This window comes from Sminthopsis crassicaudata, chromosome 2 (assembly GCF_048593235.1).
Source record: "Sminthopsis crassicaudata isolate SCR6 chromosome 2, ASM4859323v1, whole genome shotgun sequence".
In the NCBI taxonomy this organism is placed as follows: Eukaryota; Metazoa; Chordata; class Mammalia; order Dasyuromorphia; family Dasyuridae; genus Sminthopsis; species Sminthopsis crassicaudata.
The window spans coordinates 258,745,398-258,773,134 of record NC_133618.1 but is presented as its reverse complement, the minus strand read 5'-3'; the positions used below and the strand labels follow the sequence as shown (position 1 = coordinate 258,773,134).

Here is a 27,737-nt window from a genome sequence, read left to right as displayed (position 1 = left end):
GTAACTCTTTGCCACAAACAAGAAGGGTAACAAACTTTTATTAGTTTCTCTTGAAAATTCAGGCTAGGGAGAACAGAGGTCACTTAAGTTGGTGACACATTTGCACTCTGTAAAACAGGGAGCAAGTTCCCCAGATGCCAAACAGATATAACTCTCTCCTCCCCTTAAAACACATTAATTTAAATTGATCCCATTTCAACATATGCCCCAATGCCTCAAAAAGTTATAACTGCTTCTAGAGAGATAAACATTTTCTGACAAAATTAAGAGGATTATTAGTTCTGGCTCCTCAATCTTCAGAAAAGGAAGGGGGAAAAAAAAGTCAGGAGAATCATTTAATTTGCAAGGTTTGTTTTTTTGTTTTTGTTACAGCAGGTATAGAATTGGAAGGTTCTTCCCCCAAACAAGTCTGATACCCCTGTGTTCAGCTTGGCAATGTGCAGACACACATTGGTTCTGGTGGTGAAGGAGAACCCGCCAGACGAGATCAGTCTGAACGAACTGATTTCGAGGCTTTGTGTTCATTTCCCCTTTGGTCCTGTCTCAAGCGGCTTTCCAATGTCCTTCCCACGAAGCTTGAGGCCTAGAATGAGAACAGTCAACCTAATGAAGATATCATCCTCCCCTTTGCTTAGATAGCTCTTAATAGTAAAATCATTTTCAGAAGTCAGACCTCCAAAACAACCATTGGCCTTAGCCCATTTATCAGTCATGGTGTTTCCACAATTATTCTCACTTGACTCTACTTGCTTCCTCCCAAGATAGACTAATACTTGTTGTATGCTGTAAATGTTCATATTCCCCTCAAAATACTGAAAAACAACAGGAGACTGCACTTTTCATTTTACCTGCTGCATTTGGTCAGTCTAAAGTAGTCAAGATACTACTTGAAGAGAACTACACTGATTATTATTCCATGGCCAGTTTGAAAGGTCCATGGTCATATCTGTTCTTAAGGAAAATTTGAACAATAACAATCTAATTCATCAGAGTTCAGATAAGGTCTTTTGAAGAAGAACTAAAAGAAAATAATCTGGCTTTTTTTCACCACTACTCAAAAGGGAAGCAGCAGGAAAGTAGGATGAAGACCTTTCTCTCCTGATGAGCTTTTCTTTGACTATGAAATGAAAATACTAACATTTGGGCCACCAACATCAGAGCTCAGTTGTGAAGAAATTGATCCTGGTTTAATTAACAAGGAACCTCTGATCCCAAGGCTTCTGCATATAGCTTATTGACCACAGTATGGAGAACAATGGGTCTTAAAATGAGGTTTCTATTCCTTTAACCCCTAATGAGAGGCCACTGATTTGAGGGGAAGAGGATGATATCAGAAAAAAGTTTTAAAAGAGAAATCCCAAAGGGAAAAAAAGGGAAACTACTATTCTCTCGTATGACTTATCTTAAAACAAATTTTCTCATTCCCTAAAGTTTCTCAAACTTTACCTTCGGTCAAGGTAAAAAGTCAATATGTTCATTTCCAAATCATTTCTAAATGAAGCTCTTAGGAACACTGTGATAATAGCACCACTTCTTAACACAGAAAAAACCCAATCTTCTTAACCCTTCCACCCCTCCCCCACCCTTTGTGGCTAGATTGTTAAGAGCTGCTCAAGGAAAATCTAAGTGTCACATTATAATGGTCCAAGCCAAATAAAGATATACTTACCAATGGCTCTTTCGATCTTGCCCAAGACCTGGTTATTAGGAATGGCCCGTCCACACTCATAGTCAGCGATAACTTGAGGCTTTTCATTGATTTTCTAAAGAGAAGATGTGCTTTAAACACATCAGTTCAGTACAGGAAATTCTCAGAAAGAAACAAGTCATCACATCCTACATATTCCTTCATGTTCTTCAAAGGGCATTAAGAGCTGGACAGATGGCATGACATATTCAGGGAGTTACTGTAAATTTTGGATCACATAATTTATTAGCTGAAAGGGACTTCAAAGACTATTGGGCTATCTAGTTTAAAGTCTTCATTTTTAAAATAAGAAAATGGGGGTCCAGGGAGATTAAGTCATTTGCCCAATATCACATAGGTACCTCTCCTAAATGAAGCTATACCTCATAAGTACTTACTGTGGCCAGATCCTTCTGTGTTAATCCTTTGCTCTGTCGGCCCTGTTGGATCACTTTGCCCACTTCCAGAGTGACCCTGTCATGGTGAAGTTCCTCAGTCTCTCGGTCCAGCTTGGCTGTATTCTTTGTGATGGAGTGCTGTTTGTTTTGGCCAGCAGCCCCTATGCACAAACAAGAGAAGTAAAGAGGATTGAAACAAGACCTTAAGGAAAACCTTTTCAGAATGTTACATCAGATTCCACAGCTTCCAGCTGCTAATAGTGTTTTACAACTGTGAAACTGGACTGTCAAAAGATTCTTAGGATACCAGATAGTGGAAAAGTGAGGGACTCTCTTAATCATGATCTAAGAAAAGCTACCTTTGCAAGTCATATTAAGATGATCAAATTATTTCCTTTATCTCCAGAAAATACAATTGTCTGAGCATATCAGAAATTCAGCTGTCAAGTCCTTACTCTGTCTAAAAATTAGGTAGCTTTTTTTTTTTTTTTAGTAATATTAACTTACCTGAATTTCCCAAAAGGAAGCAAATTTATGCACTCAAGCATGCATACATATACATACATACATACACACACACAATCCCTAATATACAACTTCTTTTGGGAACTTTAAAGCACCTACATTTCTTGGAAGTCTCCACATCATCTCCTCTTCTCTGAGCTGCTAAGATGGCCTATAAAAATCAGAAGATATATTTGGTTTAGAATTAAGTCTTGAAGCATCTGGCACATACTCATATTTTAACTTCTAGGTAATTTCTCCTTTCCTAATGATGACTGCTTTTTAGAAAACTGACACATAATAACACTTGGTTAAATAGCCAAAGCTGCTGAAAGGAAAATCCTCCATGAACTTTGGCAATTCACAATAAACTGCTACCAGATAAAAGAGAAATTACTTTTTTAGGAGGGAAGAGGAGTAAAAGGGGCCCTGGTGAAACATAGCAATAGATTTCTGTGACCTTAAATCAAAGGACAATTAAATTTTCTTAGAAAATGGGGCAAGCTTTAGACACTGCTCTAATTGTAGTTTTACTGGATGTATTTGACTTGTTCTTTCTGTAAAAAAAAAAAAAAAAATCCACTAATATTTAAAAGAACAAGGCAAATTCTTTCTCAAGAAATAATTGGTAGATTGTAATCTTAAGTCCTTCTTGAGACCTTTGAACATTTTGACAATATATTTTTGGTAACACTCAAAACTGTTTACAAATCTAACATTAACATGAAAAGATTTAGTATCTATATTCTGGTTAGCTCCTCTGATGACTATTTGCAATTTTACATGCTCCTGGATAGTTTTTTTTTTTTTTTTTTTTGTAATAAAATCAATTTGACAGTCACAAGAACAAAATTCAAATCAACATAGGTCAACAATATCAGACATCCACAGCCAGTCATAAAAAAGAACTGTTTTCTTGGAAGATTTTTCCTTTCTAAGACACAAAACATAAGCAAAAATTTTACATTCTCCCTTCTGCTATCTTCAATAAGTCTGACTTCCAATTCAGTAAACTTTCTACTAACAAAAAAAAAGAAGAAAAAGTTCCTGCCCCCAAGCAGCTTATTTATATTAAGGAGAAAATATATCCAGAGATGGTGCAAAGAAATTTGGGAGAGGGAGGGAGATCAGCAAAGGGCTTGATTTGGGATGACAGCTGAGCTGAGTTGAAGGGAAGCTGAAGGATTATAAGAAATAGAGTTAAGGAAATAAGAGCATTTAAGGCATGGGGGACAATCTGCAAAAGGCAGAGAAGAGACAGAATATGGAAATACAAGCTGATAATTGAGTAGGAGTTATGCAAGACTACTAATCTTCCCCTCCTATATTTATACAGTAAAAATTTAATCAGTGAATTTCCTTTATACTAGTTCACTGTCCAGCAACAGAAAGATGCTGGGTTTTTCTAAATTAAAGAGGATTTTAAACATTAAGGAGTTAAAATAGAGATTCAGATGGTAAGCACTGATGAAAGTCTTCCTTAATCAGTGGGTGAGCTTTTCCAATTTTTCAACCCAGGTCAAAGGATCTCAAAGAGATGGGAAAATTGTATGAAACATTAAAGATTACATGGTTGAGTAAATAACTCTAGCTTCTCTAATTTTTAACACTGAATTTTCTTCAGTAGCCAGTATTAGCTGGGGGCACTTACGGGACAGTGTTTGCTTTTCCACACACCTATCACAAACCACTTTAAAAAAAAGAAAATTAAGATAAAATAGGGATAAAGCCGTCTTCATGCCCCTAATTTCAGCCTCTAAGTTCCCAAGAGCGATTCCAACACTGCAAGTGCTGTCAGATACTACTCAACTGGAAAGGCCTCGTGAGACATCAGCAATCTGTCTACTTGCTATCCAAAGACCGGCCTAGTGAAGATCAGAGAGGTGCATTAATGAAGGACGGCCACAGTGACTCATTAAGTTATCTAGCAAAGCATAAAATATCTTTGGCAGATACTCTCTTCACAACATTCTCAGAGGGATGGCAAGTATTATCTCCGTTTTATAGAGGGGAAAATTGCGGAGTAAGGATCCCAAGCCTATGATCACAGGGTTACTCAGCAGCCAAGGGTTAAAGAAGCCACCTCTCCCCCCCACCCGCACGGATGAAATCCCAGACACTTGAAGGCAATTTCATGAATGAAGAACAGAAAACACACTACCCTTTATGCAACAAAGAGCCCCCTGGTGCACTTGGAGTTGTTCCTATCCCCTACTAGGCAGATGTTATCTATCTCTACAAGGCCCAGCAGAGGGCCCTGTGGCCAGGAGGCAACTGGCACAAGTTTTCGGAAGGGACTCGAACTTGGGCTCCTAGTTTTGGCGTTGGAAGGGGCCATCCCGGGCCATCCCTTCATTTTACAGTTGTGGAAATTGAGGCCCGAGGAGGTTAAGTGGCATGAGCCCCGGAAAACTCCCGAGGTCTCTCCTTCCAGGGCCCCACGCTGCGTGCTGCCATCCTCTCCTGTCTCCCGGACGCCCCTCGGCCCCGGATTCCGGGGCTCAAGAGAGCCGGGCTGGCGGCCCTCGGCCTTCCCTCGTCCTGCCTTTGCAGGCCTTCGGCTTCCCAAGCTCCAGGCTGGGCCCGGGCTGGGCCGGCATCGTTCTCTTCTCCGTCCCGGCCCCCGCGTGGCGGGGCCGCGGCCCAGGGAGCGCTGTCCAACCCGGACGAGTTATCGGGCCCGGTGACTCAGCAGCGGCTGCAGCCCGACGATGGCGGCGGGCTCCGCGAGCTCCGGCCGTTCGCGGAGCCCGCTGCGGCAGGCGGCCGGGAAGGCGGCGCGGCCTGGCAACCCCCAGGCTCGAGTGAGGACGCGGCGGTGGCGGCCGGCGGGCCGTACCTGCTTGGACTTGGCCTGGGCCGCCGTGGGGCCCTTCTTGCGCAGAACCGTCACCGTATCCCAGTCGCTCTCGGCCATGGCGGGGGTGTGAAGGGGAGTCTCCGCTCTCGGGGAAGCCGGACTCGGGGAGCAACGCAACGCAACGCTCCGCCTGCCTCGATCGGTCGCTACTCTTCTCGCTCACCGGGCGCCCTACGCCTGCGCGGTCAGAAAAACCACACCCCGCCCTCTCGGACCGCGAGCCGCACCTTTCGGCCCCGATTGGCCAATAACAAGAGAAGGAGGCCGTTGTTTTCTCCAGGAAGTCTGGGACACTCTCGCTCCGGTCTAGTCGGAGGAAACGCCTGCGGTGGGGGTAGGGGAATCGCGCTTGCCGAAACTACCCGTCCCAGCATGCAGTTCGGCGCGTGACAGGGTTAGAGAAACTCAATGTCTGGAGAAGAGACTACAAAAACCAGAATGCTTTTTGATTTGCTAATGCCGCTCTCCCACCAAAGATGGGACGAAACTAAACGTGAGGCCTGCTGGGGTTTGTAGTTTCGGACAAGCGTTCTGGTTTGTTCTCGTCAGTTTCAATCCCCACTGGTATTTTTTCTTTTACCAGTCTTTTATATTCTCCGCGGACTCACTCCAGAGCAAGGAAAAACTTAGTATTTTAGCAGAAGCCTAGAATAAAAAGAGGAAAAGGATCCGAAATTGTGACCGTCTCTAGGACTCATTACACTTCTGCCATGTCCCTCCCACGTAAGCTGCCTGGCGCAAAGTCCAAAAGAACCAAATCCCAGGGAAGTGAAGACGAGGGGGGGTGGGGGGGGCAGCTGTTCCACAATCTAATCATTTGTGTCCGGCGAATACCTCGGTGGGAGTCAAATTAACGTGGTCACATATTCAAAGATAAAGGCTTTAAAGCTAGAAGGACACGCAAACTCCATTTGACTAATACTCTCCTTAAAAAATAGTCAAAATAGTCAAATCAAAATAGTCAAAATACCATTTTCTTTAAGAAGCCTTCCCAGGGCAATGCGTTCTCTCTGCAATTGCTTCCAGTTTTTCCCTTCATCTATTTCATTTGCACAGTGCCGTTTTTATGTTGTCTCCGCATTAAATTTAAGTAGGTGAGGGCGAGGATTATTTGTACTACTTTTGGTATTCCCAGCGATTCCACGGAGAGGCAGCTGGTGGCACACAGTGGTGCAGTGGGCGGATAGAGTGCTGAGTCAGGAGGAACTGACAGTTCACACGTGGCTTCCGATGTTTCTAGCAGTGTGACATTGGGCAAGTCACTCAACCGCACTTCCCTTAATCTGTGAAATGGGGATAATACTCCAGGGTCGTTGTGAAGGTCAAATGAGATAATATTTGGTGCATAGTAGGCCTACATAAACGTTTATTCCACCCCTTTCCCTCTGGACTGCTTGCACACAGCTTAAGCACAAATGCTCAACTGACTTATGGCCTGCACCACAGGCTCGGAGGCTGTTTTTTTAGAAATTTATTTACCTTTAGTTTTTGCAGATACCCAGGAAACACGACCCCCGAACTGACTCATGCTTACTCTCTAGTGGTCAAGTTTGGCATACCTGAGTCCTAACGACTCAAAGTGTAGACTTTTTTTTTTTTTTAATTTAACTGATAATATTGCTGTTACATGGGTCTAAAGGAGAAAACTGATTATTGAAGAGAGCTGAGGAAGTCCTAAAATAACAGAAGATGTTGTGATGATTGCAAAATAAATTCCTTGAAAGCAAAATAGAAAACATCGGTGTCTAGCTTTTTTTCCGTGACACTGTCATCCTCCTTTCACAAAGCAGCAAGTCTAATGGAGACAGTAAAGGTTTATTGTTAGCTGTTAAGACTGTCATTGCTGACCTTAAGCAGTACAAACCTGTCACAAGCCCCGAAGAAGTTGCCCTGGTTATTTCAATTTCTGCAAACAAAGAAATTGGCAGCATAATATCCCATGATATTATAAAAAAAGGAAAAAGGGAAGGATGGAGTTTAAAAAATGAATAATAATTGAAATAAGGTTTGACAGAGATAGCATCTTTCCATATTTTATTACTATGACCAAAGGTCAAAAATATGAATTCCATCATTCTGAGATGAAGAAAAAGCCCAAGACATAGTTTCTGAATAACTAATAATCGATTTGTTAATTTGGCCAGCAGATAATTAATTGAGGTCAGTGGTTCCCTTGGAAGCCAAAGACCCCTCATGGTTTCACTTGGATGTTTAAAGCCCTTTGGGAAGGGGGGTTTGTCCCTGATAGGTAAAGATCAACTCTGATTGGTTAGCAAGAGAATGAATATTATAATGAGATGTGGGTGTTTTATTTTTAATTTTAATAGTTTTTATTTACCAGACATTCGCATGGGTAATTTTACAACATTGACAATTGCCAAACCTTTTGTTCTAATTTTTCCCCTCCTTCCTCCCCCCCCCACCAGATAGCAAGTTGATCAATACATGTTAAATGTTAAAGTATAAATTAAATACAATATACGTATACATGACCAAACAGTTGTTTTGCTGTACAAAAAGAATCGGACTTTGAAATAGCGTACAATTAGCTTGTGAAGGAAATCAAAAATGCAGGTAGACAAAAATAGAGGGATTGGGAATTCTATATAGTGATTCATAGTCATCTCCCAGAGTTCTTTCGCTGGGTATAGCTGGTTCAGTTCATTACTGCTCTACTGAAACTGATTTGGTTCATCTCATTGTTGATTTGATTGATCATCATATAGTGTTTTGTTGAAGTATACAACAATCCTGCTCATTTCACTCAGCATCAGTTCATGTAATTCTCTCCAGGCCTTTCTGAAATCATCCTGCTGGTCATTTCTTACAGAACAATAATATTCTGTAACATTCATATGCCACAATTTATTCAGCCATTCTCTAGTTGATGGGTAGCCAAGCCACTCAGTTTCCAGTTTCTGGCCACTACAAAGAGGGCTGCCACAAACATTCTTGCACATGTGGGTCCCTTTCCCCTCTTTAGTATCTCTTTGGGATATAAGCCTAGTAGAAACACTTCTGGGTCAAAGGGTATGCACTGTTTGATAACTTTTTGAGCATAGTTCCAAATCATTCTCCAGAATGGCTGGATGTATTCACAATATGAGATGTGGGTTTTTTCTAATGAGGAACTGAGTATTTGACTTTGATCTTGTCAGTGCTCTTGTAGAAAGAGGTATCTTAAGCCAGACAACTCAGGGATACATCTCTACTCAGACCTAACCTAGTTGAACAATGGATCAGAATTCACCTAGATCAGATTCTCTTTTACCCTTAAATCAAAAATAAACTTTCCCAATTGGGTGAGGTTCCACAAAAAAACTGTCTCATTGTCAGCCCTGTCCTTTACAAGGAAGGGAAAAAAGAAAAAAAAAACCCTACTAATAACTAACCTACTAATAATTAATTGTGTGTAAATTTATCAGGATTAAGTGACTTGCCCAGGGTCACACAGCTATTAAGTGTCAAATGTCTGAGGTCATATTTGAACTCAGGCCCTCTTAACTCCATAGTCAGTTTCACTGTGCTACATAGCTGTCCTTTATTTGGTTGTTACTATAATAAGCCAATAATCATTTTTTCAATGCCTGGTTCTATTAAGTGAAAGAAGCTTTCTAGTATCTATTGTACCTACTCTTGATATTACAAATGCCTATCATAATTTCAGAAAGTTTAACCATGAATTCATACTTCTGTTTTTCTTAGCACTAGGAGTAATCTTTAACTGCTTAATGATTTCTTGAACATATTTTCAGTGTAGGATTTTGCCCTTTTCTTCAAAAGGAGGCGATCCCTCTTTTCCAACTACTTTATTACTACTGAAATAGCCATATCTTTGGCTTAATCTTTCTATGGACAGAAAAACCTTTTTCTGCAACAATCTCTAACTCAATTTTTAGTCTACTTCAAAAAGTGTTACTAAACTCCTAAATGCTATATATGCAAGTTTCGAAGAAAACATAGATCCATGAGGTGGTTGTATATGGCTTTGATGCATCCCAAAAGCATCCCATAGCTCCAGCTACTGAAGATTTTTTAAAATTAGATTAAAAATAATAAAAAGATACTGAAAATCCTCAAAGTGACCATTGCTGACCAAAGTGACCAATCCCCATTCAGGAATTGAAGGATCACTGATAGTTGAGGAACTTTCACAGAGTTCTTTAGACATCCATTATGATGTCATATCTCAGAGATTTTGAGAAAAGGAAAAACAATCACCAAAATTAAATTATAAGACCAGCTTTGCTAGATACCTCTCATGTGGCTTCCCAATTAACTACTGCAAAAATCGTAGTCACTGAAATATCTGAAGTAAAGAAGGAACTTGGTGTAGGAGGGATGGGCCGCATGGGTGGGGTCATGGGAGCTGGAACGATCTAATTTTCTAGACTTGTGATCCATTATTATGAACTGTAATACAAAAAAATGACTCAAGGCAGAGAACTAACTTCAGAGGAGTCGAAGATACTGACTGAAGTAAAGACTGATGTTTAAAAAATTGTTTTGATCATCAGATACTAGTTTAAGCTGACTAAAAAAAAAAAAAAAAGCAATAGTTTCCTGCTATCATTATAATGAAAGATAACTAATTTTATACTTTTGAACAGGAAGATATTTGTACATTTTTGCAGTGAATACCAGACTCATTGTTAGGGGCATTTTATTATTTAACTGTAAAATCAGAATTTAATGCTTGCTTTTACTAGAAGAAAAATGTGGTGTGGTTTAGAAAGGGGAAAGGTACAGTAGATATGGGAAAAGGACAAACCCCTTCCAAATGTGAGGAGCCAGGCAATGGCAAAAGCAGCATTCTTTTCCCTTGGAAACTGCTTGGACCATGAAGCTAGGATGATCTGCTAATCTATAAGGATTTCAGGTGCACATGTGGTTCTTCAATATAGTGCAGACTTATTGGGACTGATTGGGACTCTCAAGGAATTCAATTTGGGGTAAAACAATAAATTGTGAAAACTCAAGGAGTTTCAGGCTTCTGGCATTCTCTGGCTCCAGTGTTTCTGAAAAATATGACGATTAAGACAAATTCAGGGAATCCCTTAACTTTCCTCAACAATAAAACAGAAAATGAGGGTCATACCTGAAACTGAAGATCTCTATTATGTCCAGTTCATTTTTTGTTTTGTTTTGTTTAATGTCCATGGGCCTCTGGAGAAACCTCTGCTCCAAACTTCCCTTACAGTCAGGCTAAGAAGGTCAAAGTACAAATATAATAATACATAATAATTGTATTTATATAGATATTCTTAAAAAATATAGGAGTGAGGTTCCTAGTACTATCATTCACCGGCTCCTACTAGTATCTTCCTCATTACACTAATCAACTGAGCTCTATTAGTTTGTGTGTGTGGAGGGGGGGTGGGGTTGTTTAAGGGAATTACTGAGGAGGAGGAGTTGTGTAACTTGTCAGACTTTATTTCCCCCACCATAAAATAATATTGTAAATGCAACCTACCTCACAAGGTGGTTGTAACAAAAATGCTTTGCAAACTTAAATAGCTATATATAAATAATTTTTTTTATTTATTTTTATGTTTGTACTTTGACCTTTCTTCAGAGGTCCACGGACATAGGGTAGAGAATGTTGGATTTGTGGAAAGTTCAAATCTGACTTCAGACACTTACTGTCCTGGGGAAATCAATTAATTTTATTTGCTTCAGTTTCTTATCTGTAAAATGCACTAAAGAAGAAAATGGCAAAGCTCTATAGTATTTTTGCCAAGAAAATCTCAAATAGATTTATGAAGAATAGGACATGATCAAAGATGACTGAACAATGACAAAAAAGTCAAAGCACTCTTTGGTAACTCAATTCTCATCTCTTCAGTAATTAAAACAAAACCAAGGAGGTCAAAATTCACCAATACTAAGGCAACTTCAAAAAGGGAAGAACTCATTGCTCTCATCTTTTTATGAGCTCATCTTGGTCAAGAGATTTGGGAAACAGCAGGGGTCAATCTCTAATTGGGAATGTTCTAGGGCAAAGCTTCTTGAACTGTGAATTATCCCATATGGGGTCACATAACTGAATGTGGGGGGGGTCACAAAATTGGCAAAATAAAATATCAGCTACTCTACTATGATTAAATTCTTCATGTAAAAATAAGCACATTCATCTCATTGTTAAGCAAATTTGCTTCTGTCTTTAATAACAAAATTATATGTATACCAAAGAATTGTTTTAAAATAATTTTCTTTATGATTTATTGTCAGTAAATATTTGATTTGTATACCTGGGCTTGTGTCAAAATTTCTTGTCCAAAAAGAGATCATGTGTGGGAAAAGTTTACCAACTAGGGACTCCTAGGCTATCTCCTAAGTCTTATCGCCTTATCGCTAGTAGAAGAAAGAGATCAGCCCAACTTATATCAGTATTATAACATCCTCCTAACTGCCATCCTTGTTTCTGGAGGATTCCTATTCAGGTAGGAATTAGACTACCTGTTCTCAAGAATCAATGGCAAGTGAAGCCACAGTGATGATGGCTCCCACTATTTTCTTTCAGGAAGCACACCCTGACTGATAATATATGTCAATGATGCCATGGATTAAGGCCATTTCAAGATTCATCAAAGGTTGGTTTGGTTTTGATTGCAGAAAAATGTCAATTACTGTCAACAAACTTGAAGAACATTTCTCCTACAAGGTTTTTTGTTTTCTTTTTCAACAATCTCTCACTTAATATCTCTTACAAGAGCTAGGAAATCAACTGAGTTTACCCATCAGTACAGTGATAAATACTAACAAAAGATGTTATCTAAGAATAAAATATAAACACGGATTTGTGTGTCAACTTTTTCACTTCAATTTTGGGATTAAAAGGATGGTCATCTATGGTTCTTTTCAACAATGAGGTGATTCAGGTCAATTCCAATAGACTTGTGATGGAGAGAACCATCTACATCCTGAGAGAAAACTGTGGGGACTGAAGATGGATCACAACATAGTATTTTCACCTTTTTGTTGTTATTGTTGTTTGGTTTTTTTTTTTCATTTTTTTTTCCTTTTTGATCTGATTTTTCTTGTGCAGCATCATAAATGTGGAAATATGTATGGAAGAATTGTACATGTTTAACATTTATGGATTATTTAATGTCTGGGGAGAACATGGGGAAAGGGAGGAATAAAATTTTAGAACATAAGATTTTGCACAAAAACTATCTTTGCATATATTTTGAAAAAAAAACCCTATTATTAAAAAAAAAAAAAAAAAAAAAAAAAAAAAGATGGTCGTCAGAGATCCTGACCAGGGTTTTAAATTAGTTGAGCCATTGACAGTTGTTTTATTGTCAGTCAAGAGCAATAGAGTTTGGGCAATTTGCTAATTGATAGAGGCCAGAAATTCTTCGAATATTTGATATTGAAATTAATCAGATTTTTCAGAGAAGAACCAATTGCTATGTTGTATAGTGTACCACAAAGTACTTGGTAAATGAATGTAACATCATCTGCTGTGAGAAGAAAAAGCTAGATGACTTTTTCTGTCAAGAGAAAAGTACTAGCAGGATAATACTGATCTGTTGCTGTTGGATTGGGTACTAAAATACCTGCTTGGTCTGATACTTCCACCTTTCTCATCACATCAAAAATAGTGGTACATACCATAGAAACTGAAATTCCAGTGTAAGAAGATGTAAAACACAAAGCCACAATTTTTTTAAAATAAGATAGCAACATTCTCTTTTTAATTAAAAAATATTTATGTTGTAACAACTCCTTGGTTAGGCTGTTTCTGGAAGGTTAGGTCTATGATGCTACATTTAAATTTTAGTGTATAATGGAAACTCTTTGGGGAACAGCTTACATAAGAGGAAATTCATCTCTACAACCTGTGTTGTACTTTCAGGTTCCTGCACCCTCAGAGAATACTGACAGCAGGCTTCTTGAATGAGATTGCCTCTCCTTGGTCAAACTGAGATTTTATATCATCCCTAACTCAAAGAACCTATTTATTCTTATATAGGCAGCACAGGGTTCAGACCTGGATCGTTTGTATGAGGCTTTCCTCATTAGTGGAGAGACTGATGACTGGCTGTTGCATATCTCCACAGGGCTGTGCTTAGAAGAGGAGAGATATTCTTTCTTCCGGTTTTAAGAGAGTTCACACACACTCTTAGAACACTAAGCTGTCTTCAGGGAGAGACCTATATAGAAAGAGAAAGCAGTTTAAAAAGCAGACATATGGGAGAAAACCAGTTTCTCAAAATGTCCTTAATTTCTAGCTTCCTTCACTAGAGACTTCAGGGAATTTCTCCTTGAGTGAGCTTGGAAGCTTTCTCTAGATGGAGCTGAGAGAATTTGCTTAATGGGAGAGCTCATTTATTGTGTTTATTGCATAGTATGCTTTCATAGCATCTTTTTTCTCTTGGTTATCTGCTTGGATAAATGAATTTATTATTCACTATTTGTGAAGGCCTTTTATTAAGTAAAACATGGGGGGAAGGGTCAAACTTTTAATAAAAGATTGATAAATTCCTTCCTTTTTAAAGAATTATGATCAGGAAAGTATTTTTAATTCATTATAAAATTATTCCCCTAGACTAGGACTTCTTGAACTTTTTCACTTGAAGGGCAACTAGATGACTTGTGGATTAGAGCACCAGTCCTGAAGTCAGGAGGACTTGAGTTCAAATTGGCCTCAGACACTTAACATGTCTTGGCTCTGTGATCCTGGGCAAGTCACTTAACCCCAATTACCTCAGGGAGGAAAAATTTTTCCACTTGTGACCCCTTTTTGCCTGAGAAATTTTTAGGTGACTTCAGATACATAGACATATAAAATAGGTATACAAATCAAACATTTACTGATAATAAATCATAATTTTATGACCCCCATATTCAGTTACAAGACCCTACAGTTTAAAAAGCTGGGCCCTAAACTACCAGTATTCAGCAGGGTAATAATAATTAGCATTTTAAAAGCACTCACTGGGCACTGCTCTTAATGCTCTACAAATATCTCATTTAATCTTCACAACAACTCTGGGAGGTAGTTGCTATTTATTATGCCCATTTTGCAGTTAAAGAAACTAAAGCAAAGAGAGGATTTCACAGCAGTAAGTAGTTGAAGCTGAATTTGAATTTAAGACACCTGGGGGCAGCTAGGTGGCACAGTGGATAGAGCACCAGTCCTGAAGTCAGGAGGACCTGAGTTCAAATCTGATCTCAGACACTTCACACTTCCTAGCTGTGTGACCCTGGGCAAGTCACTTAACCCCAGACTCAGGGGAAAAAAAAAAAAAAAGAATTTAAGACACCTGTAGGATCTAGATCCAGATCTAGTACTCTGTCTACTATACCACCAAGCTGGCTAATCTCATACAATCTCTGAGGAATGCAGAGCAGCCAGTTCCCAAAGGACTGACCCCTTCTCCTGCTCCCTTCCAGGCAAGGATCAAAGCCTCTGGAGAGGGATGGGTAAGATTCCTGAGACATTCACCCAATTCTCACTCCAAACGCATTTAGACATAACCCACATGCTCAACGCAAAACCCCAGTGCTTGCTGTATTATCTGCCCTGCTGTGCATCACTTCCCCAGTTTCTGTTATCTTGGATGAGTGTTTGCTAGATAACAACGATTGTCTTGTATATGACAAGTTTGTGATTGGAGGGAACTAAGTAGGCCAAGAATAAGCCATTATTTTTCAATCTAGAATAGGACTTTCCTCCCAGAATGACCAGGAAAAGTAGTTTTTAGTCTGAATTGCACCTCCTCCCCCCTGGAACAAGGAGTATTATGTCCTTATGCTGCAAATATTTGCTATGGATTAGATAGATATCATTCTAGCCTAGAGATGGGATAATGGAGGAATAAACCCTAGTCACTTCTCTCTTCCTGCTTCAATTGAAAATGGAAATGGGGCTTTCTGGATCCCAGATATTATCTGTTTTTATCCCTGCACAATAGGCAGTCTGGGGCCCTGTGGCTCAGGTTTAAGCCTTGTAACATGAGCTAATCTATATTATATATTTTTTTGTCTTTATATGATTTACATTTCCTAATAAATTATCCTTCCACTGAGCCCTCCACTTTTGAGCCATGTTTTACAACAAAGAGTTAAAAATAGAAGGGAGGAAAAAAGTCAATAAAACTCATCAAAAATGTATGACATTATCAGCCAGCTTTATTTTCAAGGTCACTTTTCTGGCATTCCTAGAATGAATGCTTCCTCTGGATCTAGAAGCTCCACAAACCTTGAATCAATCCAATTCCAATACAACAAACCTTCATGTATATAATGCTTCCTTGGTCTTGTTTGTCTCCTCATTATTCCCCCATATTCCATACATCCCAATGGAGGGAAATGTGTATGACCTGAGTAGCTTCAGGGGACTAACATAAAAGTAATTGTCCAAACACACCAAAACACGAGCTACTTGTAGCATTGCAGCCAAGTTTTTTTACAACAAAGGCCATTGATTTTTTATGGTAGATTGGTCAGACATGGTAAGCTTGCAGGCTATTGTAGGGACTCTGCTAAATGGGCTGTATTGTTTCCTCCCTCTCTCCTGCCCTTTTCCTGGGCATCCAAGCATCTCAGTGAACTTGTTAATGAGGTCATGGTTGCTTTGATGAGGAGCTCACCACCGAGAAAAAAAAAAAAAAAAAGACCTGGAAGAGAGGGGAATCATGCTTAATATACCATGTGCACTTAATCCCAGGGCCCAAATACAGCAGGCTGAGGAATAGGGATGAATATTAGAAACAAGCAAACAAAAAAATCTTTTTATTGATCACTGTACTTTTTATTATTTGCTTGTCAATGAGCCAGGAAGCAGCTATGGTCTCTACAGGAGTTAATATAGGGAGCAACCTCAACCAGATTTGTGAAAATGCCCTTTCCTACTCTTTTTAACTTTGATATTGGGGTGGGGGATACCTGATACAAGTGTCCTCTGGGCAAATATGTACCCTTAGAAAAAATGAAGTTGTGAGAGCAGATTTTAATGGGACTTTATGGCTGATATCTGTCTGTGGAGAGTTCAGTTCTTGTAAGAAGCAATGAATCTCGAACTGTTCATGAGTGTTTATGTTGTGATTTGTAAAAGGTATTCTCCAGTTGATAAGTGGTCAAAGGATATGATCAAGCAATTGTTAGAAGAAATCAAAACAAGCTATAGTCATAAAATATATCTAAATCATTATTGACAAGAGAAATGCAAATTAAAAACAACTCTGAACTATGACCTCATACTTATCAGATTAGCTGATATGGCAGAATAGGAAAATGACAAATGCTAGAAGGAATGTGGAAAAGTAATGCACTTTTGATGATACAACCATTATGGAGAATGATTTGGAACTATGCCCTAAAGGCTATAAAAATGTACATGATTTTTACCTAATAAGACCACTACTGGGTCTATAATCACACAAATATCAAAACAAAAAAGGACCTATATATATAAAATATTTATAGAAATTCTCTTTGAGATCTTAAAGAAGGGAAAGGGAAAAAATGTTTGTGGCAGTCCTTTTTGTAGTGTCAAGAAACTGGAAACTGAGTGAATGCCCATCAGAGAATGGCTGAATAAGTTATGATATGTATTAGGCAATATTGTTCTATAAGAAACAAAAAGGAGGATGATTTTAGAGAGGCCTGGAGATAGTTACATGAACATCAGTTAGCATCAGCTAAGTAAAATGAGCAGAAGCAGGAGATCATTGTACACAGCATCAAGATTATATGATGATCAATTTTGATGGACATGGCTCTTTCCAACAATGAGATGATTCAGACCAATGGTCTTGTGATAAAGAGCCATCTATACTCAGAGAGAGGACTATGGGAACTGAGTGTGGATCATAACATAAGAGTTGTCATTCTTTCTGTTATTGTTTGCTTGCATTTTGTTTTCTTTCTCGATTTTTTTTCTTCTTGATCTGATTTTTCTTGTGCAGCAAGATAATTGTATAAATATGTATACATATATAGGATTTAATATATATTTTAACATATTTAACATTTATTGGATTTCCCACCATCTAGGGGAAGGGTTGGGGGAAGGAGGGGAAAATTTGGAACAGAAGGCTTTGCAATTGAAAAATTACCCATGTATATATTTTGTAAATAAAAAGCTTTAATTAAAAAGAAAAGAAAAGAAACTAGAAAGGCCAAAAAGAAAATTAAATAAATAAAATTTAATTAAGAAATATGTTGTAATTTTATTTGTAATGTTGTTTAGTTAATTTTTGTAATTAGTAGCACAATTTATATTTCTTCAAATTCCATAATTAGGAGATAAGAATCTTAATTAGAATCACTATTGATCAGAGAAATGCAAATCAAGACAAATCTGAGATATCACTACACACCTCTTAGATTGGCTAAAATGACAGGAAAAGATAATGACAAATGTTGGAGGGGATGTGAGAAAACTGGGTAAATTGGTGGTGGAACTGTGAACAGATCCAGCCATTCTGGAGAGCAATTTGGAATTATGCTCAAAAAGTTATCAAACTGTACATTATGACCCAGCAGCATTACTACTGAGCTTATATCCCAAAGAGATCTTAAAGGAGGGAAAGGTACCTGTATGTGCAAGAATGTTTGTGGCAGCCCTCTTTGTAGTGGCCAGAAACTAGAAACTGAGTGGATGCCTGGAGAATGACTGAATAAGTTATAGTGTATGAATGATATAGAACATAATTGTTCTATAAGAAATGACCAGTGGGATGAATACAGAGAGGCCTGGGGAGACTTACATAAGCTGATGCTGAGTGAAAGGAGCAGGACCAGGAGAATGTTGTTATTAACAAGATTATGCTATGATCCATTCTGAGGGACATGGTTTTTTTCAATAATGAGATGATTGAGGCCAGTTCCAATGATTTTGTGATGAAGAGAGCCATCTGCACGCAGAGAGAGGATTCTAGAAACTGAGTGTGGATCACTACCTAGTATTTTCACTCTTTTTGTTGTTTGCTTGCATTTTGTTTTCTTTCTCATTTTCTCCCTTTTTGATCTGTTCTTGTGCAGCATGATAATTGTGAAAATATGTATAGAATAATTGCACATGTTTAACAAATTTCGGATTACCTGCTGTCTAGGAGAGGGGGTGAGAGGAAAGGAGGGGAAAAATCTGGAATACTGGGTTTTGCTAGGATGAATGTTGAAAATTATCTATGCATATGTTTTGAAAATAAAAAAAGCTTTAATAATAATAAAAAAGGAGGGGAAAGAATCTTAATTAGGGCAGAGAATGAGCTAATTTGGGTAGATTTATGAAATATTGTATGATAACCTTCAAAGCATTTTAAACCATAGACTAAACAAAATAAAGACTGGGGACCCTAGGAAGTCAGGAAGGTCTGAGTGTGCAGAGGTCTAGGCAGGCTCAGGGTGAAGGGAGGCTTTGTCCTGCTAAGCTCTAGTTCATAGCACTACCTGGTGGTTAATATAGAGACTGCAATCTGAGAACTAATCGCTTCCCATACATCTGGGAGGTAAGAGGGTGTGGTCTGTCATCCATCCACCTTGTCTTTCTGTTTCTTTTAATAGACTGCCTTCTGTGTCAAGAAAAGCCAAGAAGTATTTGTTAATCACTTGCTCTGTTCCTAGAAGAGGAAACACCCGTTTCTTTTTTCAAAGTTATTATTCTTATTATATCATTATTATTTACTAACCCCTACAATGTTTGGTTGTTGTCCTTTGTCTCCAAGAGGACCAAAATGACATCACCATTTTAGAGTCAAGTTGCAGGGTGTCCGACTGTGGCTGATAGATCAAGAAGAGCTCAGAGTACTACAGACAGCGCACAAATTGTCCATATGAACAGTCGGGGTGACTTTTCTAATTGTGCACATTTTGCGTTTCCTTTGAGCTAATTCAATCTCACTTTGCTCATAGAGCACAAGGGCACGCCATGCTGGGCTGAGTGTCCTTGTATCACTTTTTCTGACCACCTTGTGAGCGCTTGTCCTCTATGAATTCTCCATAAAATAATCTTTCTGGCAAGTATACATTTCAAGACAAAGATGAAGAATCATACAATGAGTACATCCTTACCAGAAAAAGCCTCCCCTTCACCATTTACATGACAAGTGGTCATCCAGTCTTTACTTGGAAATCTGTAATGAGGGGAACTCCTATTTCTTTATCTATATCCTTTTAGGTAACTCTAATTTTCAGGACATTTTCTTCTATATCTAGCTTAAATTTACCTCTTTGTAATTTAATTTTAAAGTGCTCATTTGACAATTGAGTAGAGAACATATTGAGAGAGGGGAATCATGGAAGTAGTAAGGGGCTGTTAAAATAGTACAGGTAAGAGAAGAAGAGGGTTTAGACCAGGGTAGTTGCCTTGTGAATGGACAGAAGGGGATAAAGGCAAGTGAGGTTGTAGATATAAAACTGACTGAATTTGGCAGCATAAGAGATAAGAGGGTTAAGATTAAAGAGTTAAGACACAGAAAAGAGTCAAAAATGACTCCAAGGTTATAGACCTTTTCTAAGCTTACCTGAAAGAGGCAAGCTTAGAAAATGGATTAATTTGAGAGCAGGTGGACAGAGATAACAAGTTTTGTTTGTGACATATTGAGTTTGAAATGCTGATGAAACATTTAGGTTAAAATGAGCAGATTAGGTTAAAAACAATGCAGGACCCAGGAAAGATTAGGCCTAGAGATATTGATTTGAAAATTGAGAATTAAGCCCATGAGCAGGAAGAGAAAAAGGCATAAGGAAGAACCTTACAGGACATTAGTGGGCAGGAGATACATAGTAATACAGCAAAGGAGGCTGAAAAGCCAGTACCTCAAAAATTCACTGGGTTTGGGTTTTTGTTTTTTTGGGGTTTTTTTCACTTTCGAATCTGTATGAATGGAGCTGGAAGAAGTGAAAGCTTGCTGAACTGGGCCATCACAAATTTATGTCATAAAATCCCAAAGGGGGCCTCACTGTAACGAGATGTGCCTTGGACCCTTATGCCTGAAATATTCTTCTTTATCTTTGCTTCCTGACAGTTTCTTCAAAAACTCAGTTCATATCCCAACTTCTGCAGCAAATTTTTCTTGGACCCCCCTCCCACTCTTCCATCCCCTGCGCCCCTTCACCGCTGCTAAAATAAGAACACTTCCTATTAAAATATTTATTTTCTCATTAATTATTGATTTTCACCTGTCCGGGACATCTACTCTTCCAAGGGTATATAAAAGGTCAGCAGACCCCCTATATCCAATCCATTCAAAAGTCAAGATTTCATCCTGTAATATCATTGCTTTTCTTTAAAACAAAGCACAGACAATGATTTGTATAATTAGCACTTAGTGCATAAGAGCTTGGTAAATATTCTATCTGCCAAATATCTGTCTATTTTATCTATTTTAACTTTCTAACTTTTTCTATACATGGTTGTTTGTGTGTTCTTTCCTACTAGAATGTGAACTTCTTATGGGAAGTGATCATGCCTTTCTTTATATCGCCAGCTCTCAAATATTAAATACTTAATAAATGCCTCTTGATTAGTTTTCCCATTTGTTGGTTGTATGATCAGATAAATGCTTTCACCCCTTAGTTGCTCTCTGTGATGGTCCTTTATGTCATGTTTGATGAGAAGTTCTTAAGCTAAAGGATAAGATCCGGGGAAGTAAATTTTGTTTTGTGATGATAAACCAATATTTAATAAGGCAATTCTAGTCCTTTACTCCTATCGGATATAAGAGAGGGAAGGAGTAAATACCCAGACCTGGCCATTCTTCAACTTCCTTCAAGCCTGGCAGCTCCATGATACAGTGCATAGAGACTGGTCTGAGTAAGGAAGATCTGAGTTCAAATCTAACCTCAGACATTTACCAACTGTGGGATCCTGGGCAAGTCACTTTACCTCTCCCTCCTTCAGTTTCCTCAGTCATATGTAATATGAGTCCCAAAGCCCACTGGTACTTGACTCTCTCCTCTTGGTGGAGATCAATGCCTTAAAGAAGAGAAGAATTGGCAAGAGCCAGAGAGAAGAAACCTGAGGCATTTCTTTGGAGTTCCTTCTGGCTTTTCTGCTTCTTCAGGCTTGGCAATTACTTCTGGCTCCAGTTTAGAAATAGAAGATGGATAATACCAACCTCACATCAGGATGCTGTGGGAAGGACTCTGGGAGGAAGCTGTCAGAAGAGGAGCTGGCAGTCTCCATCATCTCTCTATCCCTAGAATGCCGTTCCAGAGACTCTGGGAAATTTCCCCTTCAATGAGACCAGTGACTCTTTCTTTTGGTTAAGTTAAGTAGCCCTTTCCTTTCTTCCTCTCTCCCTTCATTCTTTTTTCCTTTCCTCCCTCATTTCTTCTCTCCCTTCTTTCCTTCCTCAAGGAAGAAACTCTAGTATATCTTGAAGAAGAGTCAGCCAGATTTCAGAGCTATTTAGCTGTACCACCCACCTGCAGTCACATTTAGACTACACATGTGGACAGATGTATCCTTGAGCACTTTACTATTCTCTATGGTTACTGTGGATTTGCTATGAAAGTACGTGTGTGTGTAGAGGACTTGCATATGTTCAACATATATTGTTAATCAATTACTATCTAGAGGAGGGGAGTGCGGAAAGGGAGGGACAAAAATTTGGAACACGAGTTTTGCAGGGATGAATGCTGAAAACTACTTTTGCATATATTGTGAAAATAAAAAGCTATAATTAATGGGGGAAAGAAAAGTATACATTTTCACACATCTGTATGTATATTTGTATCTATATGTATTAGCAGGGAAAGTTTTAAGTTTTTGCTTTTGTATTCTTAGCTCAGCACAATGCTTGGAAGATAAATACTTGTGATTAGTCTTTGGACAATAAACACGGAGGTTTATATTCAGACTTTCCACTTTGGAAAGACCTTTCAGAGTTTGCAATCTGTTGGGACAGACTTAAAAAGTTCAGGGTTGATCAATTAGGAAATGGCTGAATAAGTTATGTTTATGAAGGTAATGGGAATGTTATTGTTCTATAAGAAATGATGAACAGGCTGATTTCGGAAAAGCCTAAAAAGACTTACTTGAACTGATGTTCATGTAAGTGAAGTGAGCAGAACCAAGAGAACATTGTACACAGCAACAACAAGATTATGTGATGATCAGTTGTGATGATCTTGGCTCTTCAGTTGTAAGGGAGAGAGCCATCTGCATCCAAAGAGAGAACTATGGAGATTGAATGTGGATCAAAACATACTATTTTCACCTTTTTGTTATTTGCTTTTTTCTTCTTGTGGTTTTTTTCCCCTTTTGATCTGATTTTTCTTCTACAGCAAGACAAATATGGACATATGCTTAGAAGAATTGCATATTATCAAATTGTTTGCTGTCTTGGGGAGGAGGAATGGAGGAAAGAAGAAAAAATTGGAACCCAAGATTTTGCAAAGGTGAATGTTGAAAACCATCTGCATGAGCATGATATTTGTGGAAATATATATAGAAGAATTGCACATGTTTAACATATGTTGGATTACTTTCCATCTAGTGGAAGGAGTAGGGGGAGGAGAGGAAAAAACTTAGAACACAAGATTTTGTAAGGGTGAATGTTGAAAATTATCCATGTATATATTTTGAACATAAAAAGCTTTAATTAAAAAAGAATCAGAAAAGAAAAAGAAAGAAAACTATTTGCACATATGTGGACAAATAAAATACTATTAACAGAAAATTTAATTTAATTTTTAAAAAGTTCTGGATCACTGCCATATCTCAAGGAGGCATCTAAAAATTATATTCCTTTAATATTAATATCCTTTTAAAAGTTCAAGATCAAATTGAAAGAGGTGTTTTTTTTCCTCCTAATTTAAACAGTCAGTTTATGGAGAGGCAGGGATTAAGATACCTGTCATTATGTCAGGAGTACTCCCAACAAAAGTTGATTGATGGGAAAATTTAATGTGAGCCCTTACTGAAACTGTCATTAACTTTATTCCTCATGTAGAATAAATGCATTTAGCTTTTAATTTTGAATTCAACACAAACTTCCTATCTCTTTGATCCTTATGACTTGAGCTGGAGAATTAGAAGAGTCCACTGAATTCCTAGAAGGATTTCAGCCAGGTATGCCCCAATCTGAATTTTTATTTTAACTCTTTTATACTTAGATTCAATTGTTCAATCATTTTTCAGTTGTGTCTGACTCTTTATCACCTCATTTGGGGTTTTCTTGGCGAAGATTCTGGAAAAGTTTGCCATTTCCTTCTCCAGCTCATTTTATAAGTAAGTAAAATAAGGTAAACAGGGTTAAGTGACTTGCCCAGTGTCATACAGTTAGTGTGTGCTATCAGATTTGAATTCAGGAAGAGTCTTCTTGACTCCAGATTCAGCATTCTCTATCCACTGCACAATCTAACTGCTCAATGAATGCTTATAATCATCTTTGAGGGGAAAAAAAAAACAAAACATTTTCCTATTATTGACTAACTTTTTCTTGCTGAGCAAATATAGGGGGGAATTTGAATTGAAAATGAGTAGTAAAAGAGAAGTTCTGCTGGATTAGCAATTTATTTTTCTTTATTTGTAAAACTAGTATATTAACTTTAAAGTCAGAGGACTTGGATTCAAATTATGCTTCTGACACTATGTGACCTGTAACAAATAATTTAACTTAATTTCCCTGGACCTCTAATGTCCCTTCTACCTTATAATCTATGATTCTTTGATGAAAAGAAAGAATTCATTCTCTTCACCTATGATTTGTGTGATGGTTGAAAAGTAAATGCTCACCTAGGACCATACTATTGTTTGAATGGACTTGGATTAATTTGTTTATATTTAAGTTCTAAATCAAATTAGGAGAAGAAGAGGAAAAGAGGAAAAATTAGATTTAATGGATCAAATAACTTCCTAACAATCAGTGCTGTCTAAAATTTGAAAGACGTAGTGTATTCTCCTTCACTGCAGGTTTTCAATCAAAGACTGGATGGGAACACTGTTTTTCAGGTATGAATTGTACCATCTATGGCTTCTAAAATCCTGAACTTTTGTGATCCTGATATCATAAAATGGCTAACAATTTAAGTTGTATTTCTTAAAAAGAAAAATATATATCCACAAATATCTAGAGGGATTATAAGCAGCTTTTAATATGCAGCTAGAATAAATAAGAAAAAAGATTGGCACGAGTACTATAATATATAAGCAACTTTGAATTTTAAAAAAAGGAATCAAAATGTTCAGCAATCTCAAAAAGATTATGATTTTCATATTCCACTAGTGACTGTGAAGATTAAAGTACATCAATTCTTGTTTCTTCAGAAGGAATTTGCCTCATTCCTTTGAATATTAATGAAATATTCTAAAGGGGAAAATACATCAAGAGAAGCTACAGTTAGATTAGTTTGACATTGTCTTGTTTTCCAGGATAATTTAAATGTCTTCTGATTAAAAGTTTCTGAAAAAAAAAGTGGCTCATTTTTCCAGCCTATTTCTTAGCTTTAAACTTTATGTTAAAGTTAGGTTCTGCTTCCAAAGTCAAGGGAGCACTGTCCCAAACTTCAGATTTTTAATGCTGCTGTTTTCAGACCTAGTTCTGGGAGTCCGTAAAAGTTTTCAATTCTTCCAAGGTAGTATGCTCTAAGGAGATATGTGCTCACTGCAAGCACAAGTGTTAGAGCTCTCTTGGCCCTGGAATTGTGAACAGGGCTCCTGTTCCTATGTGGCTGCAAGTACTAAGGCTCCTCCTCTTTGTTCTGGGACTTGAATCCAGAGCTAGTTTTCTTACTATTAAAGAAATTAGCTCTTTTCCCTCCCCCCAACTTACTTCATAGCCATTAATTGTGGCTTAGTGAGATCTCTGCTCCTGGAGGAAGCAACTTGAGTTGTTTTAAAAAATAGCTATTACATACTAGTTCTCAAAAAAGCAATAGCCATGAGTAGAGCCAAGATGGGCTTAATTTTGACAACTGACTCCCTACATTTGATTCTCTAATTTTGTCAATTTTGTTTCCTAATTTTAAATTTCTATTTTTGACTCCCTAGTTTTAATTTTTACTATTTGACTCCCTAATTTTGATTTAACTCAATTTTAACTTACTCAATTTGACAATATGACTACATAATTTCAATTCTCTAATTTTTACAATTAAACTTTTTACATTTTGACTCACTAACTTTGAATTCTTGATTTTGATTCTTTAATTTTTGACAATCTATTTCCCTAGCTTTCACTCCCTAATTTTGACAATTTGATTCCCTTGATGTCAAGGTCATCTACTACAATCATTCTGACTTTTGTCTTTGGACTTTGGGTTTTGATGATTCTGGAAGAGAAAGTGAAGTCGGCAACTTTGTGGAAAATTTTCCTTACTTAAATTCAATTCACTTGGAAGTCAAGACATCACTCATTGATTTTTTAAAATGAAGGACAAACAACGATCTTTCTCAGGTCATCCTGAATCACAGAAACAAAGAGCCAAAAAGAGCTTCATTGACCATCTTATCCAACCCATACACAAAGGAGATCTCCATAATTACATATCCAAGAAATGATGGTCCAGCCTCTGCTTGAAGACCTTTAAGGAGAGGAAAACTACTGCTTATTGAGGCAAGAAATTCCACTTTTGGATAGTTCTAATTGTTAAGTTTTGGGGTATTTTGTTTTGTTTTTCCTGACAGGAAGCCTAAATCAGGATGGATAGAGAGAAAGAGAAGTTTCAGGGTGAGAAGACTACAAGGGTGAAAGAAAATCTAGAAAAAATTTAAATCCTTTTTTTCCACAAAATAATTCTTCAAATACTTAAAAGACCCTATCATTATTTGCACCATCTGTCCTCCAGGGCAAACTTCTAAATTCTTTCAACAGATCCTCATAATGCACAGGTATAAGGCTTTTCATCTAATATTCTGAATGTTTTCCAACTTGTCAATATCTTCTTGAACAAAATATTGCAGATGAACTCTGACTTGGCAGTATAGACATACTGTCACTTTTTTTATTCCTGGAGTTATGGCTCTCTTAATGCTATTCAAGATTGCATTAGCTTTTTTGGCTGCCATGCCACACTGAGACTTATATTGAACTTGCAATATACTAAAATGTCCAATCTTTTTTCAGAAAAACTGCTGTTTAATCATATTTCCTTTATTTTTCATTTGAAAAGGCAAGTTGTGAGGGGCATCTAGGTGACACAGTGGATAGGACACCAGCCCTGAAGTCAGGAGGACCTGAGTTCAAATGTGGTCTTAGACACTTAACACTTCCTAGCTGTGTGACCCTGGGAAGGTCACTTAACCCCAATTACCTCAGGCCAAAACAAATTTAAGTTATTAAACTCAAGCATAAGACTTTTCATTTATTCCTATTATTGAAAAATTTATTTAATTTTCTGCAAATTTCTCTTCTTTAGTCAAAGCACCATTCTTTATTTTTATTGTCCATCTTTCATTTTTGATGAGGAACAATCATGAGGTGGTAGTTTAATTTGTGAGTGAATTGGATTTAAGGGAGGAAGAACTGCACAAAGTACTTTTTCTTCCAGATTTCTTCCACATTCACTGAACTCTAGTGACAAAGATAAAAGTCAGGAAGACTTTACAATGGTCCACGATACAATGGATGATCTTGGTATCTTTAATGTCTGACCAAGCTCTCAATGCTCCTCAATGCCTGCATAAGTCGCCTGAGAACACATTACTCATAACCACCCATTCCAACGGGGAAATCTTCACATGACTTGGTAGAGATTTCCATAACTCACAGACAGGCTTAAGGTCTATCACTTACCCTCAACCTGGCAAACCAACCACCAAGACAGTTTTACCAGGCTGTGGCCACTGGGCATTCTACAGGTGAGAGGTGGGTGACAGATGGACATCAAAGAAAGACGAGCAGCCCTGAAAAGGACCACATGTGCTAATCCTCCCAGAATACTCCATATTTCTCCCTTTATTCCCTTTATTAAAGAACTTGGATATATGTACTGGTGAATGTCTAAACCAAATCCTTTGCTGAACTGGACAAAATCTTTACATTTTATTTAAAAATTAAAGACAAATAGACATAGTATAGAGCTGGAAAAACAGGTAAGAGTAATAAGTAAACTATTAACAGGATATGTTTAAGGCAAATTAAAGCAAAGCAAAATTTCCCATGGGAAAGAAAATTTCTCTAAGTCCTTCAAGGTAGCAAGCAATATCTAATCTTTCCATAGTCCTTGGCAATAATGTCCATTTTTCTAGAAGTACAACAAAATCAGATAGAACTTGAACTTTGATTCCACACTATTACATTTTAGTTAATTAGATTCATCCCAATGTATTAAACTGTTTAGATTCTTTTAAATCTTGATTCTATCATGCAATGTGTTAGCTAGC

At 37.8% G+C, this 27,737-nt stretch overlaps 1 protein-coding gene across 1 annotated transcript; it reads right to left on the bottom strand.

The window, feature by feature from the left end:
• Positions 1-22: 22 nt before the first annotated feature.
• Positions 23-6,184, bottom strand: EDF1 (endothelial differentiation related factor 1). The gene is made up of 5 exons (XM_074289125.1): positions 5,429-6,184; positions 2,710-2,761; positions 2,086-2,246; positions 1,670-1,763; positions 23-583 (listed from the first exon to the last, which is right to left on the bottom strand). The coding sequence occupies exons 1-5, from the start codon at positions 5,504-5,506 to the stop codon at positions 522-524; spliced, it is 447 nt and encodes a 148-aa protein (XP_074145226.1). The 5' UTR covers positions 5,507-6,184; the 3' UTR covers positions 23-521.
• Positions 6,185-27,737: the final 21,553 nt, after the last annotated feature.

What these genes read in the sequence shown, in the direction of transcription:
- EDF1 (XM_074289125.1), bottom strand. Translation starts at nt 5,506, where the DNA reads ATGGCCGAGAGCGACTGGGATACGGTGACGGTTCTGCGCAAGAAGGGC. An exon ending in CCCAGGCCAAGTCCAAGCAG is followed by an intron (nt 2,762 to 5,428) that starts GTACGGCCCGCC and finishes TGATTTTTATAG; the next exon opens with GCCATCTTAGCAGCTCAGAG. An exon ending in TGTGGAGACTTCCAAGAAAT is followed by an intron (nt 2,247 to 2,709) that starts GTAGGTGCTTTA and finishes GTTTGTGCATAG; the next exon opens with GGGCTGCTGGCCAAAACAAA.